At 41.6% G+C, this 21,736-nt stretch overlaps 1 protein-coding gene across 1 annotated transcript in view; it reads right to left on the reverse strand.

Annotated features, from left to right (window-relative positions):
• The window catches only part of itgbl1 (integrin, beta-like 1), a 139,105-nt gene that overhangs the window by 46,135 nt on the left and 71,234 nt on the right, over nucleotides 1-21,736 (reverse strand). Inside the window, exon 8 of the mRNA XM_071341953.1 lies at nucleotides 14,952-15,068. Coding sequence (XP_071198054.1) covers nucleotides 14,952-15,068 — 117 coding nt within the window. The remainder of the gene's footprint in view (nucleotides 1-14,951; nucleotides 15,069-21,736) is intronic.

A 21,736-nucleotide genomic window follows, 5' to 3' on the forward strand; every position in this document is an offset into this window, starting at 1 on the left:
AAGGGAAGACCAAGTCAGTTGCACAACTGAATGCATTTAGCCTAAATGTATTTTTCGCATTTAACCCAACCCCACTGAATCAGAGAGGTGCGGGGGGCTGCCTTAATCGACGCCCACGGCGCCTGGGGAGCAGTTGTTGTTGGGGGTTAACTGCCTTGCTCAAGGGCAGAACGGCTGATTTTTGCAGCTTGCCGGCTCAAGGATTCGAACCAGCGACCTTTCGGTTACTGGCCCAACACTCTTAATTAACTGCTAAGCAAATAAAACCTGTGGACCGCCAGTTGGGGAACCCTGCTCTACAGAGTTCTTCCAGCATGTAAAGTGGAAATAATGGAACTGAGACCACTCCAGTGCTTACACAGAGACACGTTGGAAACACTACTCTAGGCCTCCCGAGTGGCGCAGTGATCCAAGGCACTATCTGTGCCACTAGAGATTCTGGGTTTGAGTCCAGGGTCTGTCGCAGCTAGCTGAGACCGGGAGACCCATGGGGCGGCGCACAATCGGCCCAGTGTCGTCCGGGTTAGGGGAGAGTTTGGCTGGCAGGGATGTCCTTGTCCCATTGTGCACTAGTGACTCCTGCGGTGCAGTGCACACTGATATGGTCGCCAGGTGTATGGTGTTTCCTCTGACACATTAGTGCTTCTGGGTTAAGCGGACATTGTGTCAAGAAGCATTGCGGCTTGGTTGGATTGTGTTTCAGAGGATGCACGGTTCTCAACCTTCACCTCTCCCGAGTCCGTACGGGAGTTGCTGCGATGAGACAAGACTGTAACTACCAATTGGATACATGAAATTGGGGAGAATAAAAAAAAAAAATCTAAACTACAGTGAGGGAAAAAAGTATTTGATCCCCTGCTGATTTTGTACGTTTGCCCACTGACAAAGAAATGATCAGTCTATAATTTTAATGGTAGGTTTATTTGAACAGTGAGAGACAGAATAACAACAAAAAAATCCAGAAAAACGCATGTCAAAAACGTTATAAATTGATTTGCATTTTAATGAGGGAAATAAGTATTTGACCCCCTCTCAATCAGAAAGATTTCTGGCTCCCAGGTGTCTTTCATACAGGTAACGAGCTGAGATTAGGAGCACACTCTTAAAGGGAGTGCTCCTAATCTCAGTTTCTTACCTGTATAAAAGACACCTGTCCACAGAAGCAATCAATCAATCAGATTCCAAACTCTCCACCATGGCCAAGACCAAAGAGCTCTCCAAGGATGTCAGGGACAAGATTGTAGATCTACACAAGGCTGGAATGGGCTACAAGACCATTGCCAAGCAGCTTGGTGAGAAGGTGACAACAGTTGGTGCGATTATTCGCAAATGGAAGAAACACAAAAGAACTGTCAAACTCCCTTGGCCTAGGGCTCCATGCAAGATCTCACCTCGTGGAGTTGCAATGATCATGAGAATGGTGAGGAATCAGCCCAGAACTACACAGGAGGATCTTGTCAATGATCTCAAGGCAGCTGGGACCATAGTCACCAAGAAAACAATTGGTAACACACTACGCCGTGAAGGACTGAAATCCTGCAGCGCCCGCAAGGTCCCCCTGCTCAAGAAAGCACATATACATGCCCGTCTGAAGTTTGCCAATGAACATCTGAATGATTCAGAGGACAACTGGGTGAACGTGTTGTGGTCAGATGAGACCAAAATGGAGTTATTTGGCATCAACTCAACTTGCCGTGTTTGGAGGAGGAGGAATGCTGCCTATGACCCCAAGAAACCATCCCCACCGTCAAACATGGCGGTGGAAACATTATGCTTTGGGGGTGTTTTTCTGCTAAGGGGACAGGACAACTTCACCGCATCAAAGGGACGATGGACGGGGCCATGTACCGTCAAATCTTGGGTGAAAACCTCCTTCCCTCAGCCAGGGTATTGAAAATGGGTCGTGGATGGGTATTCCAGCATGACAATGACCCAAAACACACGGCCAAGGCAACAAAGGAGTGGCTCAAGAAAAAGCACATTAAGGTCCTGGAGTGGCCTAGCCAGTCTCCAGACCTTAATCCCATAGAAAATCTGTGGAGGGAGCTGAAGGTTCGAGTTGCCAAACGTCAGTCTCGAAACCTTAATGACTTGAAGAAGATCTGCAAAGAGGAGTGGGACAAAATCTCTCCTGAGATGTGTGCAAACCTGGTGGCCAACTACAAGAAACATCTGACCTCTGTGATTGCCAACAAGGGTTTTGCCACCAAGTACTAAGTCATGTTTTGCAGAGGGGTCAAATACTTATTTCCCTCATTAAAATGCAAATCAATTTATAAAATTTTTGACATGCGTTTTTCTGGATTTTTTTGTTGATATTCTGTCTCTCACTGTTCAAATAAACCTACCATTAAAATTACAGACTGATAATTTCTTTGTCAGTGGGCAAACGTACAAAATCAGCAGGGGATCAAATACTTTTTTCCCTCACTGTACATTATGCCTGTGTTGACATCGAAAAGTAAAAAGTTGAGATGGGAATATACGTGCATAATTGTAAATCTTAATTATTGTATATCCATGTACTTTAATGTGTATGTTGACATGCCCAGCCAGGTCACACGTGATACAAGTCAGTATTTGACGTCCATACATGTCTGAGAACATCGGGAGATGACATTGAAACCGGCCTCTCGAAGCAACAGTGAGCGTTGTTTTCAGCAGGTTTTCACTGATACACTTGAGTCTACTGTTCAAAGCCTTGACTGAAGGCTATGGTTAGTTGATCATTCGAATCAGGTCTGGTAGGGTTTGGCTTGAGCAAAACATGTAATCTACACTATGGCAATATATTGTCACACTGGTAATTTATACTTGAATAACTTCAAAAAAATGTATTCATATAAAGTGTTAATTTGTTTTTATATATCTGTGTCCATATTGTCCACGAGTTTCTAGTGGATAGACAATATGTTTCAAGAGAAAATAGCCTTATAAAAAAGCATCTAACCAAAAATGTCATTATTTTCACAACTGCCACCAGTTTGGTGATAAAAACTTAACCACAAATACTTATTTGACATTGTAAAATAAATAAAAGTGTGTAAAAAAATATATAAAGGATATTTCATGCTGAAACCCATATATTTAACACCATTGGTTCTCACTAAGTTGATGGTTTATATTTAAGATGGTGTTTTACAGCTTTGTCATTCTTTTTTTCTTCAAAATTTCCCAGTAATATACCCCTACTCAGACCTCACCACCCCCCCATCCCTCTGTCCTTCCCTCTCACTCGCTCTTTCTCCATCACTCTTTCCCTTTCCTTCCCATCTCCCTCCCACTTTCTCTTCCCCATCCTTCTCTCTCTCATTGTCTCTCCCCCTACCTCTGTTCCATGGCAGCAGCAACAGGAAATGTCAATTCCAATCCAGCCTCTAATTCTGAGACGACTCCAGTTAAGCATCACACTGCCATTTACGGTGGCGTGTCTAAATACCCAAATTATGAGCAAAAACTTCCCAAGAGTAGAACGTAGAAACTTCAAAGGCTTCCAGAACAATTCAATTCAGATATTCAGAGTGTGTGTCTGGGATATCAAAGGAGATAGGCAGGATAAAATTGCATTGCTTTTTAATCAGTCCTCTTGACGTGGCTGTTTATTTAGTCTGTGTGTGTGTGCATGTGCGTGCATGCTTACGTGTGTGTATGTCACTGTCTATTTATGTGTGAGTGTGTATGCCTGTCTGTCTGTCTGTCTGTCTGTGTGTGTGTGTGTGTGTGTGTGTGTGTGTGTGTGTGTGTGTGTGTGTGTGTGTGTGTGTGTGTGTGTGTGTGTGTGCATAAGGTTGTTATGGCGACCGTAGACAAGATGGCGCCGACAGAGATGGTCGCCTCGCTTCAGGTCCTTAGGATTTTTTTTTCTTTTTCGCTACACTTGCATTAACATCTCCTAACCATGTGTATGTGACCAATAACATTTGATTTGATTTGTATTACCGCCACACCGGTGGTCACGATTCATGACCGCAGTTAAATTCCACTTCTCCAAGCTCTAATGCTGCTGATGGTCATTAGTAGCCTACCAAACTTGCTAACTGCCTGGCACTCAGCACTCTCTTGTCCCTCTAATCACTCTGACATAAATACCAAAACCATTGAAAATCAAATCAAACACTTCATGAGAGCCCATTAGCTCATGTTGCACAACATTACTGTTGCCTATGCAATTGCATGAGAAAACAGAGTTTTGATGGCCTCTATTAAAAAGAGGAGGTCCATCAGCTTTTTATAGGCTAGGCCTACTACATTTATTTATCAACTTTCCTAATATTAAGCACATTGCTTCTCTTTCCAACATTACAACAGAACTGTATAGCCTACCTGGCTGGCAAGAGAATGAACCATGAGAAAAGCGTCCTCCATTTACTATTTAAGTGCTCAGATGACATGTCTTTTTTTCCCCAAGTGGTCCATTCTAAATCAAAACTAATTTCACACAAATATTATTTGGTATATGTAAAGACAAAATGAAATTAAGAAAAGGTTCATTGGTGACAATATTAGCCTATCACTTGTGAATGATGTATTATCACTTCTGAATGATGCCCGGCTGTGTCTGCAGTAATGCAAGAAACAGCGGAGGACTTTTTGGGGGGGGACTTTTTAAAATCATAATCGCACACCTCATGTAGCCTAGCCCATAGGACTATATGACTATATGAAACCGGCCTCTCGAAACAACATTGAGTGCTATTACCTTTAAGCAGGTTTTCACTTACACACTTGAGTCTACTGTTCAAAGCCTTGACTGAAAGCTATGGTTAGTTGGTAATTCGATTCAGGGCTGGTAGGGTTTGGCTTGAGCAAAACCCTGCATCCACAATAGCACTCGCAGGGCAAGATTGCCCACCTCTAGATAATGTCCCAATTACAGAGGCACATTCTATGTTAATTCTAATGCTTCCAACCATTTTACCAAAGCACTCAAACATTCCACTAGCCTAAGCTGCACACACAGTTCCTGACTCAAACCTAGGGTTGCAAAGCTACCGGTAAGTTACCAGAATATTGAGTAATTTCTGTAATTAACATGTAATCTACAGTATGGCAATATATTGTCACACTTGGTCATTTATACTTAAATAACTTTTTTTTAAATGCATTCATATAAAGTAACCATTTGTTTTATATATCTGTGTCCATATTGTCAATGAGCTTCTAGTGGATAGACAAAATGTCATTATTTTCACAACTGCCACCAGTTTGGTGATAAAAACTTAACCACAAATACTTATTGACATTGTAAAATAAATAAAAGTGTGTAAAAAATATATAAAGGATATTTCATGCTGAAACCCTTATATTTAACACCATTGGTTCTCACTAAGTTGATGGTTTATATTTAAGATGATGTTTTACAGCTTTGTCATTCTTTTTTTCTTCAAAGGTTACCAGTAATATACCCCTACACAGACCTCACCACCCCCCCATCCCTCTGTCCTTCCCTCTCACTCGCTCTTCCTCCCTCACTCTTTCCATTTCCTTCTCATCTCCCTCCCACTTTCTCTTCCCCATCCTTCTCTCTCTCCCCCTAACTCTGGTCCATGGCAGCAGCAACAGGAAATGTCAATTCCAATCCAGCCTCTAATTCCGAGACGACTCCAGTTAAGCATCACACTGCCATTTACGGCGGCGTGTCTAAATGCCCAAATTATGAGCAAAAACTTCCCAAGAGTAGAACGTAGAAACTTCAAAGGCTTCCAGAACAATTCAATTCAGATATTCAGAGTCTGTCTCTGGGATATCAAAGGAGATGGGCAGGATAAAATTGCATTGCTTTTTAATCAGTCCTCTTGACGTGGCTGTTTATTTAGTCTGTGCGTGTGCGTGCGCGTGCGTGCATGCTTGCGTGTGTGTGTGCAAGCGTGTGTGTATGTCACTGTCTGTTTAAGTGTGAGTGTGTATGCCTGTATGTATGTGTGTGTGCATGCATGCATGTGTGTGTGTGTGTGCATAAGTTTGTTATGGTGACCATATTACCGCCTGTCACGTTCCTGACCTGTTTTCTCTTGTTTTGTATGTCTTTATTGGTCAGGGCGTGAGTGTTGGGTGGGTAGTCTATGTTTTTTATTTCTATGTTGGGTTTTGTGTTCGGCCTGGTATGATTCTCAATTAGAGACAGGTGTGTTCGTTTGTCTCTGATTGAGAGTCATACTAAGGCAGCCAGGGTTTCACTGGGGTTTTGTGGGTGTTTGTTACCTGTCTCTGTGTTTGTGTTCTGCACCAGATAGGTCTGTATCGGTTTTGCACGTTTGTTATTTTGTAAGTTGTTTGTAGTGTTCTTATAATTAAACATGTTGAGCACTGGCTACGCTGCATTTTGGTCCTCTCCTTCACCCCAGGAAGAAAACCTTTACACCGCCACTCCGGTGGTCACGATTCATGACCTTAGTCAAATTCCACTTCTCCAAGCTCTAATGCTGCTGATGGTCATTAGTAGCCTACCAAACTTGCTAACTGCCTGGTACTCAGCACTCTCTTGTCCCTCTAATCCCGCTGACATCAATGCAAATCTTTTCAAAAATGTAATCAAACACTTCATGAGAACCCATTAACTCATGATACACAACATTTCTATAGGCTATGCAATTTATCATCTTTCATAATAGTGAGCACATTGCTTCTCTTTACAACATTACAACAGGACTGTATAGCCTACTAATTTCACACAAATATTATTTAGTATACGTAAAGTCAACATTAAATTAAGAATAGTCTAATTGGTGACAATATTAGCCTATCACTTGTGAATGATGCCCAGCTTGTGTGCAGTAATGCAAGAAACAGCGCAGGACTTTTTTATAGCCTACTGCCGTGTGCGCATTGCTGCATTTATTAACATTTTAAGCTAAATGTTCCGATCTGTTGCATCAGCCTCATTGCTTTTAAAAGTTTTTTTGATGCGAGTGGTTCTATTAATTTTGGATCTATCGCATCCCACAACTGTCCCAGAGTTTGTTTGGAATATTTATTTCTCGCACAGAAGGACAAGTTAACCAATAGAATAGGTCAACTTTTGTACTATGGGGGATAGTACACTGAACACAAATATAACGTAACATGTAAAGTGTTGGTCCCGTGTTTCATGAGCTGAAATAAAAGATCCCAGAAATGTTCCAAACGTTTATTTCTCAAATTTTGGGAACAAATTTGTTTACATCCCTGTTAGTGAGCATTTCTCCTTTGCCAAAATAATCCATCCACCTGAAATACACAACTGAAATAGACTACATTTTATTCACATCATGTTGCTTCATACCTGTCTAAAATAAATAATGGTGTAGGCTATATTAAATGGATTTATTATACTTTTTTAAATGTAGATGTTCCAAAGGTCTGCATCAGTTGCTTGTAGGCTATGCGTGTAAACCAGTGTAAACCAGTTTAGACAGCGTGTTGGGATTAAACATAATCGGAATTGTAGTGCACTCGAGCAGGGTTTACCAAACTTTTTCACTCGCCCCCCCCCCCCCCCCCCCCTTGCAGCAGATGCTAAACGTGTTTATGTTAATTAACGTTAAATTATCGTGAGACCGGCAGTTATTTGCTTGACAATCACCAGCTGACACCATTTCATGACCGCCACAGCCCTATGTGCGCATGCATGTGTGTGTGTTTGTGACCGTGAGTGGCTATAATCAGTCTGTAATCAGTCCTCGAGCGCCTTTCTTTTTCTAAATCAGTCTATATGAAACACTTAATATCACAGACAGAAATAGAGTTATAACCCAATTAAAGATGTTATTTTTTGAATGGTTTTCCCCAATTGCCCCTCCTTCTCGTGCCCAGTTGATAATCACCCTGATAATTACCTCAAAACTGAACGTAAACTATACTGTAATATCACACATATAACAACAGACTAAATAAATGGAGTCAAATATGGTAGCGGAGAAAAGGGGGAGAATGGGTGAGTTGACGAACACGAGGGAAAGCAGAGGATGCATATTAAACAAGCCTGGTCGGCACCATGAACAAAGCGAGACGGGAGCTCCCTCCATCTGCGCAAAATATGGCAACTGCACAGCGGCTGTACTCCATAACGGTGCTGAAGAATGACAAGATAACACTCACATGATACCAGTGTTGGGAACTATTCATTCAACTACATTTTGTACTAGCTTGGTGGTAGTTGAACGACATTCAAATCTATGTAGTGTTTTCAGTAGTTAATAATTTTTTTGCCATCAGTACTGGAACTACACACTACTTTTTTTTTTTTTTTTATAAAATAAAATATGGGCAATAATCAGACCTGCCTAACTCTCACTTGAAACATATTTGTTGTGTTCAATAGGCTAAATAACTCATTCTGTTAACATATGACCCCAAAGTGATTTGTACTTTCAATTTGTAGTCTGTGACATTTCAGATGACACTTTTTCACAAAGTAGTTTGGATGTAGTGCACTACTTTTTCAAAATAACTTTTGTTCATAAACTATATTTTTCTGAAGGTTAGCTTTAGCGTAGCTTAACTTCTTCCATTGTGAAGTCATTGGTAGTAGCTTGGTAATCTATTTATTTCAGAGTACTGTAGCTTCCCCAATACTGCGCTTTACCAATGAACAGGCAAGAAAGGTTTGTGTCATGTGCATCATGCATCCGACAGTTGACGTTTACAGGAACAAAGCAAAGAGAAAACCAGAGACTATTACTCACCACAACTGAACAAGGTATGTCAACATTACATAATATGCATTGCCATATATATAGATAAACTTATGCAGTGCATTATGCTCTTCTGTATGGGAAAAGGATCCTAACCTTTTCTACTTTATTCTATTCCATAGGTCAGTGTGGATGTTTTGGATCAGATGGCACGGTTGTACTCTGTGAAAGGAGGAACTTGCCACTGGCCTATCGCTGTGTTCTACAACATGCTTGCCTTGGCTGCTATCAATGGACACTTGTTGTTCAAGACGTGCGTGAACAACACCATTAGCAGAAGAAACTTCATCACGAGTCTGGCACACGGGCTACCTGAGAGATATACGAGGGACAAGGCAGCAGCAAAGATTCCACACGAGCCATTGCGTGAGCAAAATTGCCACAGCTCCCAGAGGGGAGAAACTACCAGGTAGGCAAGATGAACTCACAACAAAACCTACAACACCTGCAATCGACTTGTTTGTGGGAAATGTTGCAAGCATTTGCAAGTGACAGAGATTTTTGTCGACTGTTAGGACAAGGGATAACAGCTAAATGAGATCCAACTGATGGCATTGCGTGAAGATGCACACCATACTGTAAGCAAGAGCGAGGCCACAAATAAAGTGTCCAATAACTGACAATGGTGGACTACTTTTTACTGCAGTCATATCGATACATTCATTATAATGCGATTATTGCTTTTGTGCTGATTTTCACTATTCACAAGTACACTTGGCGCTTATACTGATGTTTAGGCAACTGATATTTTCTACATTTGACCGCGTCTTACTGACCATGCATCTGAGTGGTTTGGGTATTTTTACTTGTTTTGTCGTGTTCCAAGGCACATGTTTTTTGTATCATAGTCTTAACAAAGGCACTCCACCAATTAAATAGATTTTACACTTGAAATTCTGTGGTTTTTAGTGGTTATTCGTTTTTACATATCATAAACTAATGAAAATGTTATGTTCTTTCAAATATATACAGTGGCAAGAAAAAGTATGCGAACCCTTTGGAAATACCTGGATTTTTGCATAAATTGGTCATAAAATTTGATCTGATCTTCGTCTAGCTCACAACAATAGACCAACACAGTCTGCTTAAACTAATAACGCACAAACAATTATACGTTTTCATGTCGTTATTGAACACACCGTGTAAGCATTGGATTTAATAGGTTGACCCTCCTTTGGCAGCAATAACCTCAACCAAACATTTTCTGTAGTTGCGGATCAGACCTGCACAACAGTCAGGATGAATTTTGGACCATTCCTCTTTACAAAACTGTTTCAGTTCAGCAATATTCTTGGGATGTCTGGTGTCAACTGCTCTCTTGAAGTCATGCCACACCATCTCAATCGGGTTGAGGTCAGGACCCTGACTGGGCCACTCCAGAAGGCGTATTTTCTTCTGTTGAAGCTATTCTGTTGTTGGTTTACTTCTGTGTTTTGGGTCGTTGTCCTCTTGCACCCAACTTCTGTTGAACTTCAATTGGCGGACAGATAGCCTAACATTCTCCTGCAAAATGTCTTGATAAACTTGGGAATTCATTTTTCTGTAGATGATAGCAAGCTGTCCAGGCCCTGAGGCAGCAAAGCAGCCCCAAACCATGATGCTCCCTCCACCATACTTTACAGTTGGGATAAGGTTTTGATGTTGGTGTGCTGTGCCTTTTTTTCTCCACACATAGTGTTGTGTGTTCCTTCCAAAAAACGTAACTCAAATTTAATCTGTCCACAGAACAGTTTGCCAGTAGTGCTGTGGAACATCCAAGTGCACTTATGCAAACTTCTGACGTGTAGCAATGTTTTTTTTGGACAGCAGTGGCTTCTTCATTGGTGTCCTCCCATGAATACCATTCTTGTTTAGTGTTTTACGTATCGTAGACTCATCAACAGAGATGATAGCATGTTCCAGAGATTTCTGTAAGTCTTTAGCTGACACGCTAGGATTCTTCTTAACCTCATTGAGCATTGTGCGCTGTGCTCTTGCAGTCATTTTTGCAGGACTGCCACTCCTAGGGAGAGTAGCAATAATGCTGAACTTTATACATATATAGACTATTTGTCTTACCGTGGACTGATGAACATCAAGGCTTTTAGAGATACTTTTGTAACCCTTTTCAGCTTTATGCAAGTCAACAATTTTTAATCTTAGATCTTCTGATATCTTTTTTTGTTCGAGGCATGGTTCACATCAGGCAATGCTTCTTGCTAATAGCAAACTCAGATTTTGTGAGTGTTTTTAATGGGGCAAGGCAGCTCTAACCAACATCTCCAATCTCATCTCATTGATTGGACTCCAGGTTAGCTGACTCCTGACTCCAATTAGCTTTTGGAGAAGTCATTAGCCTTGGAGTTCACATACTTTTTCCAACCTACACTGTGAATGTAGACAAGAAAAATACAATAATTTTGTGTGTTATTAGTTTAAGCACACTATGTTTGTCTATTGCAGTGAATTAGATGAAGATCAGATCAAATTTGATGACCAATTTATGCTGAAATCCAGGTAATTCCAAAGGGTTCACATACTTTTTCTTGCCACTGTATATGTTTCTATTATAATGTTACCTTAATAAACACAAACAAATTATTATCTTCCCGATAACATACAGTGAGGGAAAAAAGTATTTGATCCCCTGCTGATTTTGTTCGTTTGCCCACTGACAATGAAATGATCAGTCTGTAATTTTAATGGTAGGTTTATTTGAACAGTGAGAGACAGAATATCAACAAAAAAATCCAGAAAAACGCATTTCAAAAATGTTATAAATTGATTTGCATTTTAATGAGGGAAATAAGTATTTGACCCCTCTGCAAAACATGACTTAGTACTTGGTGGCAAAACCCTTGTTGGCAATCACAGAGGTCAGATGTTTCTTGTAGTTGGCCACCAGGTTTGCACACATCTCAGGAGGGATTTTGTCCCACTCCTCTTTGCAGATCTTCTTCAAGTCATTAAGATTTCGAGGCTGACGTTTGGCAACTCGAACCTTCAGCTCCCTCCACAGATTTTCTATGGGATTAAGGTCTGGAGACTGGCTAGGCCACTCCAGGACCTTAATGTGCTTTTTCTTGAGCCACTCCTTTGTTGCCTTGGCCGTGTGTTTTGGGTCATTGTCATGCTGGAATACCCATCCACGACCCATTTTCAATACCCTGGCTGAGGGAAGGAGGTTTTCACCCAAGATTTGACGGTACATGGCCCCGTCCATCGTCCCTTTGATGCGGTGAAGTTGTCCTGTCCCCTTAGCAGAAAAACACCCCCAAAGCATAATGTTTTCACCTCCATGTTTGACGGTGGGGATGGTTTCTTGGGGTCATAGGCAGCAATCCTCCTCCTCCAAACACGGCAAGTTGAGTTGATGCCAAAGAACTCCACTTTGGTCTCGTCTGACCACAACACGTTCACCCAGTTGTCATCTGAATCATTCAGATGTTCATTGGCAAACTTCAGACGGGCATGTATATGAGCTTTCTTGAGCAGGGGGACCTTGCGGGCGCTGCAGGATTTCAGTCCTTCACGGCGTAGTGTGTTACCAATTGTTTTCTTGGTGACTATGGTCCCAGCTGCCTTGAGATCATTGACAAGATCCTCCTGTTTAGTTCTGGGCAGATTCCTCACCATTCTCATGATCATTGCAACTCCACGAGGTGAGATCTTGCATGGAGCCCTAGGCCAAGGGAGTTTGACAGTTGTTTTGTGTTTCTTCCATTTGCGAATAATCGCACCAACTGTTGTCACCTTCTCACCAAGCTGCTTGGCAATGGTCTTGTAGCCCATTCCAGCCTTGTGTAGATCTACAATCTTGTCCCTGACATCCTTGGAGAGCTCTTTGGTCTTGGCCATGGTGGAGAGTTTGGAATCTGATTGATTGATTGCTTCTGTGGACAGGTGTCTTTTATACAGGTAAGAAACTGAGATTAGGAGCACTCCCTTTAAGAGTGCTCCTAATGTGTATGAAAGACACCTGGGAGCCAGAAATCTTTCTGATTGAGAGGGGGTCAAATACTTATTTCCCTCATTAAAATGCAAATCAATTTATAACATTTTTGACATGCGTTTTTCTGGATTTTTTTGTTGATATTCTGTCTCTCACTGTTCAAATATACCTACCATTAAAATTATAGACTGATCATTTCTTTGTCAGTGGGCAAACGTACAAAATCAGCAGGGGATCAAATACTTTTTTCCCTCACTGTATATAAAACAGATTTATTTGACTGTTAGAAATGGCTTTTCTAATGTTAAGAAGGACAGCATGATTGCTTACGCTTAGCAACGTTGTTGACATCAGGCTAATGCCATGTGGAATCGATCCCCTCGCTCCCTCCTCCTGCGAGCGCATAGGCCACCTTAGTTAAACCCTCCTCGTGGTAGCTTGAGCAGATATGACTGGCTCAAAGGCCCTGTTCTAATGTTTCATTGGCGGTTGACATTTCTCGTTGAGAGAAAGAGAGAGAGGTTTGTATGCGGTATCAGGAAGTATCAGCTAATGACTCAGCCATTCAAGAGACACACACATGCAACCTCCAAGACTAAGTACAATGGAACATACTCAATTCCGCATACGTGTATACAGTGAGGGAAAAAAGTATTTGATCCCCTGCTGATTTTGTACGTTTGCCCACTGACAAAGAAATTATCAGTCTATAATTTTAATGGTAGGTTTATTTGAACAGTGAGAGACAGAATAACAACAAAAATATCCAGAAAAATGCATGTCAAAAATGTTATAAATTGATTTGCATTTTAATGAGGGAAATAAGTATTTGACCCCTTCTCAATCAAAAAGATTTCTGGCTCCCAGGTGTCTTTCATACAGGTAACGCACGGAGATTAGGAGCACACTCTTAAAGGGAGTGCTCCTAATCTCAGTTTCTTACCTGTATAAAAGATACCTGTCCACAGAAGCAATCAATCAATCAGATTCCAAACTCTCCACCATGGCCAAGACCAAAGAGCTCTCCAAGGATGTCAGGGACAAGATTGTAGACCAACACAAGGCTGGAATGGGCTACAAGACCATCGCCAAGCAGCTTGGTGAGAAGGTGACAACAGTTTCTGTGATTATTCGCAAATGGAAGAAACACAAAAGAACTGTCAATCTCCCTCAGCCTGGGGCTCCATGCAAGATCTCACCTCGTGGAGTTGCAATGATCATGAGAACGGTGAGGAATCAGCCCAGAACTACACAGGAGGATCTTGTCAATGATCTCAAGGCAGCTGGGACCATAGTCATCAAGAAAACAATTGGTAACACACTATGCCGTGAAGGACTGAAATCCTGCAGCGCCCGCAAGGTCCCCCTGCTCAAGAAAGCACATATACATGCCCGTCTGAAGTTTGCCAATGAACATCTGAATGATTCAGAGGACAACTGGGTGAACGTGTTGTGGTCAGATGAGACCAAAATGGAGTTCTTTGGCATCAACCCAACTTGCCGTGTTTGGAGGAGGAGGAATGCTGCCTATGACCCCAAGAAACCATCCCCACCGTCAAACATGGAGGTGGAAACATTATGCTTTGGGGGTGTTTTTCTGCTAAAGGGACAGGACAACTTTACCGCATCAAAGGGACGATGGACGGGGCCATGTACCGTCAAATCTTGGGTGAAAACCTCCTTCCCTCAGCCAGGGTATTGAAAATGGGTCGTGGATGGGTATTCCAGCATGACAATGACCCAAAACACACGGCCAAGGCAACAAAGTAGTGGCTCAAGAAGAAGCACATTAAGGTCCTGGAGTGGCCTAGCCAGTCTCCAGACCTTAATCCCATAGAAAATCTGTGGAGGGAGCTGAAGGTTCGAGTTGCCAAACGTCAGCCTCGAAACCTTAATGACTTGAAGAAGATCTGCAAAGAGGAGTGGGACAAAATCCCTCCTGAGATGTGTGCAAACCTGGTGGCCAACTACAAGAAACGTCTGACCTCTGTGATTGCCAACAAGGGTTTTGCCACCAAGTACTAAGTCATGTTTTGCAGAGGGGTCAAATACTTATTTCCCTCATTAAAATGCAAATCAATTCATAACATTTTTGACATGCGTTTTTCTGGATTTTTTTGTTGATATTCTGTCTCTCACTGTTCAAATAAACCTACCATTAAAATTATAGACTGATCATTTCTTTGTCAGTGGGCAAACGTACAAAATCAGCAGGGGATCAAATACTTTTTTCCCTCACTGTAACAACCCTGCCTTGTCGATAATCTATGTGGTTGTCATGGCTGCCTGCGCCTGAGAGGGTGCGTGTGTGCGTGTGCGTGTGTGTGTGTGTGTGTGTGCACCCTCACCTCCACATATCTCCCCGCTGATGTCCTCACACTGGCGGTCATCACACTCACAGGTCCTCCCATGCACACGAGTGTCCCCTGGGGGATGGCAGGCACACTGGCCACACTGACACAGACCTGGAACACAGGTAGTACACAGGTACACACAGGTACAAATACAGGTGTGAAGGTGGCAGTGTTATTCTCATTTAACAACATTATGACAGACGACTAAATTCTAAAATACAGTTTTGCAACAACAATTATCAGAAAATGTTCATTTGCCATCGCTCATGTTGTATTGTTAAAAGTAGATTCAGTGAAGTGACATCCTGTCACGCCCTGGCCTTAGTTATCTTTGTTTTCTTTATTATTTTAGTTAGGTCAGGGTGTGACATGGGGGATGTATGTGTTTTCTATTGTCTAGGGTTTTTTGTATGTTTATGGGTGCTGTGGTTTAGTTGGTTAAGTGTCTAGTCTAGGTGTATGTATGTCTATGGTTGCCTAGATTGGTTCTCAATTAGAGACAGCTGTCTATCGTTGTCTCTGATTGGGAACCATATTTAGGCAGCCATATTCATTAGGTAGTTTGTGGGTGATTGTCTATGTGTAGTGTTTAGTGTCAGCACTATTTCTTTTATAGCTTCACGGTCGTCGGTTTGTTGTTTTGTATAGTTTGTCAGTGTTTCTTCGTTTCGTCTTCGTTATCATTAAAAGAAGATGTATTGTTATCCCGCTGCGCCTTGGTCCTCCTCTCTTCAATGTTACGACGATCGTGACACATCCTCAAATACAGAAGGGCGAGATCCTGCTTACAGAACATAACAACAACCACTATTGGCTCTTGAGGTAAGGGAATCTTCAGGTATTGGCAGCCAAATGCACCTAATATTGGCTCTAAAAGTATGTGCATATACTGTACCTAAAGGGAGCATTATATTCATCCAAATGAGGTTGTAAATTGGTCCGTTTTAGGAGATTGAATTCTAGTCTGCTTTCAACTGCTTTTTAATGACCATTGAATCATTAATTTAACAACAATTACATTACACTGAAACATAATATGACAACATTTTGAGGGTAAGGGGAAATAATCTGTTTTACAGTTTCTATCACATAACGAAACGGGGAGGGACTACTTGCACCTGTACAATAAGAAACTATCATTTTCATGGCACGACGTTTTCCTTTGCAAAACATTTTACTTTGGTATACTATGATGTGCATTAATACATATACCCAGAAGGCTTTAAAAGGAGGAGAGTGAAAACGGCAACAGAGACAATCCCAGTACCAAAGCGCTGTCTATCCAAAGCAAACGGAGAGTTGTCATAACTACAGGTTTCAGAGATTATGGAGTGTGTCGCTGAGTAGATTACGGAGTGTATTGCCCTTTTAATTACGGAGTGTGTCGCCATCCGTTAGCTGTCAGTCAAACTGCACAAAAGTGAAACCAAAACTATCCTCAACGGTTAAATTTAGACATTCGTTCGTAGATTTTGGTAAAAAATTTAAGCATTAGGGCTGAAGGTCCAATGCAGTCGTTTTTATCTCGATATCAAATCATATCTGGGTAACAACTGAGTACCTTACTGTGATTGTTTTGCTGGTCTGAGTGGGGAGGGGGAAACTAAAAACTAGCTGTTATTGGCAGAGTTTAAAAATCTCTTTCTTATTGGTCTATTAATATAGAGTTGACATCAGTTTTGCACTGGTTTGCTATGGCTGTATTCCAGCGAGAAAGCAATATTTTTTATAATATATATATTTTTTTATTGGCCCATCCACCAAAATAAACGTTGTTACAGCTTTTTCTGCGGTAAAACTCATCCCAAACCATCTCAATTGGGTTAAGGGTTGGGTGATTGTCAAGGCCAGTTCATCTGATGCAGCACTCCATCACTCTACTTCTTGGTCAAATAGCCCTTACACAGCCTGGACATGTGTTGGGTCATTGTCCTGATGAAAAACAAATTACAGTCCCACTCTGCGCAAACCAGATGGGATGGTGTATCGCTGCAGAATGCTGTGGTAGCCATGCTGGTTAAGTGTGCCTTAAATTCTAAAATAAATCACTGGCAGTGTCACCAGCAAAGCATCCCCACACCATCACACCACCTCCTCCATGCTTCACGGTAGGAACCACACATGCAGAGATCATCCGTTCATCTACGTCTCACAAAGACACGGCGGTTGGAACCAAAAATCTCAAATTTGGACTCATCAGACCAAAGGACAGATTTCCATGAGTCTAATGTCCATTGCTTGTGTTTCTTGGCCCAAGCAAGTCTCTTCTTCCTATTGGTGTCCTTTAGTAGTAGTTTCTTTGCAGCATTTCGACCATGAAGGCCTGATTCACGCAGTCTCCTCTGCACAGTTAATGTTGAGAAGTGAAGCATTTCTTTGGGCTGCAATTTATGAGGCTGGTAACTCTAATGAACTTTTCCTCTGCAGCAGAGGTATGTCTGGGTCTTCCTTTCCTGTGGCTGTCCTCATGAGAGACAGTTTCATCATAGCACTTGACGGTTTTTGCTAATGCACTTGAATAAACTTTAAAAGTTCTTGACATTTTTCATAATGACTGACCTTCATGTCTTAAATGAATGATGGACTGTCGTTTCTCTTTTCTTATTTGAGCTGTTCTTGCCATAATATGGACCTGGTCTTTTGCCAAATAGGGCTATCTTCTGTATACCCCGCCTACCTTGTCACAACGGATTGGCTCAAACGCATTAAGAAGGAAAGAAATTCCACAAATGAACTTTTAACAAGGCACACCGCTTAATTGAAATGCATTCCAGGTGACTACCTCATGAAGCTGGTTGAGAGAATGCCAAGAGTGTGCAAAGCTGTCATCAAGGCAAAGGGTGGCTACTTTGAAGAATCTCAAATATAAAATATATTTTGATTTGTTTAATACTTTTTTTGTTACTACATGATTCCATTTGTGTTATTTCATAGTATTTATGTCTTCACTATTGTTTTATAATGTAGAAAATAATACAAATAAAGAAAAACCCTTGGATGAGTAGCTGTGTCCACATTTTTGACTGGTACTGTCCATCACATCCAGATACGTTATATTGTGTTTTTAGTAATAACTATGATAAAACATGAGCTTTTAAACATGAGCTTTTAATCCCACCCCTCAGCTTTTGAAATTGTTTATTTATGTCTGAGAAAAAAACACTCAACCCATATGATCTAGTACATAATTAAAGTGTGTGTGTGTGTGTGAGGGGGGGGGGGGGGTCCTGTGTCTCAATATTAGGAAGGTGTTCCTAATGCTTGGTATACTCAGTGTATAGTTACAATCAGATTTAGGAACATCCTACCAAAAATATTTCACCTTCTTTTCTACTTTTCTCAAAATGTCATCCAATTTGTGAACATCTAAATCCAAAATGTTGCCATTCAAACAGCGTGTCCACCCCATACGAAAAAGTTGCCTACTGTGCTTTTAATGTCTGTCTCCTCAGTACATCTTTGGGGGGACTTCCACACAAAATTAGTTCTTTACTGATAATATGTTTACATTACTTATTTTATTAATATCCCACAGTTTTATTAGTCAGAACACAAAAGACTAGATAGTCCTAGGACACTCAGGCTTATCTGTCGAATAAACGTGTCTCTGGCTCAATCGAGTGGTCAGCTGCGTCATTACAATCCATTATGTCTCCTCTTTGCCACGTCACGTCAAAGTGTGGTCCTCAACAAGCTACTTGTCTAGTCGACTCGCTCGCGACACATATATGATTGCCGGATTCCTATTGAGCAGGCGGTTCTAAATATATAACTTCCATAGATACACGATAAAGAATGTGACCTACACACTCCTTAAACCTAAAATAAGTAATTACCAGTTAATATAGTGCCCACTGTAGTCTTAAGAGGTTTCATTTAATTTAATTTGATGTCACCAGGCAGGCCAAAACTCCATCCCAACAAAACAGGCTGACATTTCAGGCGGTCTTTTCAAACAGCTCTTATTACACTAAAAGGCCATTATCATAATTTGTACAATTTCACAGTATTATTCCAACCTCATGGTGTGGAATTAGGTACACCACCCCGTTCACGAAAATGGACTGCTCCTACAGACAGTGAGTCAAGTGGCCCTATGTAAAGCTGGCAGACAGGCATCGAGGCATTCAGTTACTGTTCAATTTAAAACTAGAACAAGTGACCTAAGCGACTTAGAGCTTGGTATGATCGTCGGTGCCAGGCTCGTTGGATCCAGGGGCTGTCTTGTGGGCGAAAACAGCTCGTTGATGGGAGAGGTCAAGGGAGAATGGCAAGAATCGTGCAAGCTAACAGGCGGGCCACAAACAGACAAATAACGGGCAGCTCGGAACTCACAACTCGTTGATCCTTGGCACGGATGGACTATTGCAGCAGACGACCACACCGGGTTCCACTCCTATCAGCTAAAAACAAGAAGAATCGGTTCCAGTGGGCACGTGATTACCAGCACTGGACAATTGAGGAGTGGAAAAACATCGCCTGGAACATGACAGCGAGTTCAGTTTACTTGAGTGACCTGGTCAGTCCCCAGACCTCAACCCAATAGAGCATCTTTTGGATGAGCTGGAACGGGCTGATCGCAGCATGAATGTGCCACAGTCCAATCTGCAGCAACTGCTTGATGCCATTGCATCAGCATGGACCAACATCCCTGTGGAACGTTTCTGACACCTTGTAACCGTGCATGAAGAATTCAGGCTGTTCTAGAGGTAAAGGTGGCTCCGACCTGCTCCTAGAATGGTGTGCCTAATAAACTATTAAGTGTATATAAAGCACAGGAAAATCACATTTTTGATTGTGCTGGGCCTTTAAGTTAAGCACTAAGGTTTGGGTTAGGGTTAAAACAGACAAACTGCAATTACAAAATGAGAACAGCACTGAGATTGAAGCTGCGATGTTCAGAACCATAGCTAACACCTGGACAGCATGTGTTCAGGTAGCCTAGTGTTTAAGGCCATTGGGCCAGTAACTGAAAGGTTGCAGGTTTTAATCCCAGAGCCGACTAGGTGAAATATCTGTTGATGTGCCCTTGAGCAAGGCAATTAACCTTAATTGCTCCTGAAAATCGCTCTGGATAAGAGTTTCTGCTAAATGACAAAAAACAATAAAAATCCGTAGCTGACTGTGTGTGTTTTCAGTTAGCCTAGTGGTTAAGGGTGACAGGTAGCCTAGCTGTTAAGAGCATTGGGCCAGAAGCAGAAAGGTTGCAGGTTTTAATCACAAAGCTGAATAGGTGAAAAATATGTTGATGTGCCATTGTGCAAGGCACTTAACCCTGTATAAGAGCATCTGCTAAATGACCAAAATGTGTTCCACTAGAGTTTGGGATGTGTCCATCTCTCAGTTACCAACAAAATGAATAGTGTATGCAGGAGAGGCATGTGTATGCATCCAAGTTCCATTCTTCAAAATAGACATGCTGTTAGGTGCATCGGCAAGACTTACTTGCAGGTAAAGAGAAGCTAGAAGTGACAATTCCACTTCCAGCTAGTGCCAAATGTCAATTACATACCAGTAGTACTGTAGAATCTTAATTTGAGCCAGTTTCTTGAGTTTCCTACCACAGGAAAAATAATCCTGCAGCAACAGGAAATGTGGATTATAAGGGTTGATACATTTTACGTAAGGGAAAATCAAGTCTAAAATTTCAAAGTGGAAATTACAAACTTTTACAAGCCTTTTTAAACCTTAAATACGCTTAAGTTTGTCGTTTTTCTGCTTTGCAGGAAAGTTGTTCTGCGTCAGGGTGATCAAATTAAGATCTGTAGCAAAAAAATTGAAATCCACGAGAGTAAAAATTACATTTATGAACAAAGCGTGACACATTTTCACCGCTAATTAGCATTTTTACCACAAATTGCCTAACCGGCTGTTGTGTGGACAACTTCCTGAATTATGATTGGTTCTCGTTTGCAAAGTTGACAACAGTAACAAACATATTAGCAATACAAAACTTCTTCACGTCGTTGCAACTGATGTTTTCTGGATTCTGATAAGGCAAGAAGCAGGAGAAAGACATTTTAGCCATTTCTAAGCAGTGTCCTTAAAAAAAAACATGAAGAAATCCCATGTATGGATAAAATGCTACATGTTTCTCCTTTTAAAGCAACTATCTTAACAAATATCGTTAGAAGTTGGTAGGTCAGTGAAGTGTGAATAGGTGTTAAAATAGTCAATGAACTTGCTTTGAATTGGAAGTTTAATATGTACTGTATGTGTTGACATAGAATCAGTCCTGTCTTGAAATGACCAACAGGTGTCATCTGGCACACTGGACACACACACACACACACACACCACTCTGTAATTAGACAGAGTAACCTGCAGGCAGTAGCCTGTCTGACAACCTCTCCAGTCATCCTCACTGATAACACACCACTGTCTGCTCTGGCCTCATACACCCCTGTCTTATCAATTATGTCTGTGGTCGTCATGGTTGCCTGCGCCTGAGAGGGGTGTGTCTGGTGTGTGTGCGTGCGTCAATTGTTTACCCTCTACACTAACCACCTTTCCAAGGATTTGTTGTCTTCCTGAGTGTGTTTGTGTGTGTTTATGTGTGTGTGTACATGACACCTTCACTACAGCAACAAGTGAATGGGGGGCAGTCGAACTCAGGTTGCCTCTGTTTGAAGATGCAGTGGACAGACCAGTGAAGCCTAAACATAGTCAATCGCCCCCAGGCACTCTACGTCACACAACACAGACATCAACTGTGACACTAAGGAGCCAGAGTGGACCCAAGTGCAAACCAGCTCCATGGTTTGTCAGTGGACTTAAAC

This window comes from Salvelinus alpinus, chromosome 14 (genome assembly GCF_045679555.1).
Source record: "Salvelinus alpinus chromosome 14, SLU_Salpinus.1, whole genome shotgun sequence".
Classification (NCBI taxonomy): domain Eukaryota; kingdom Metazoa; phylum Chordata; class Actinopteri; order Salmoniformes; family Salmonidae; genus Salvelinus; species Salvelinus alpinus.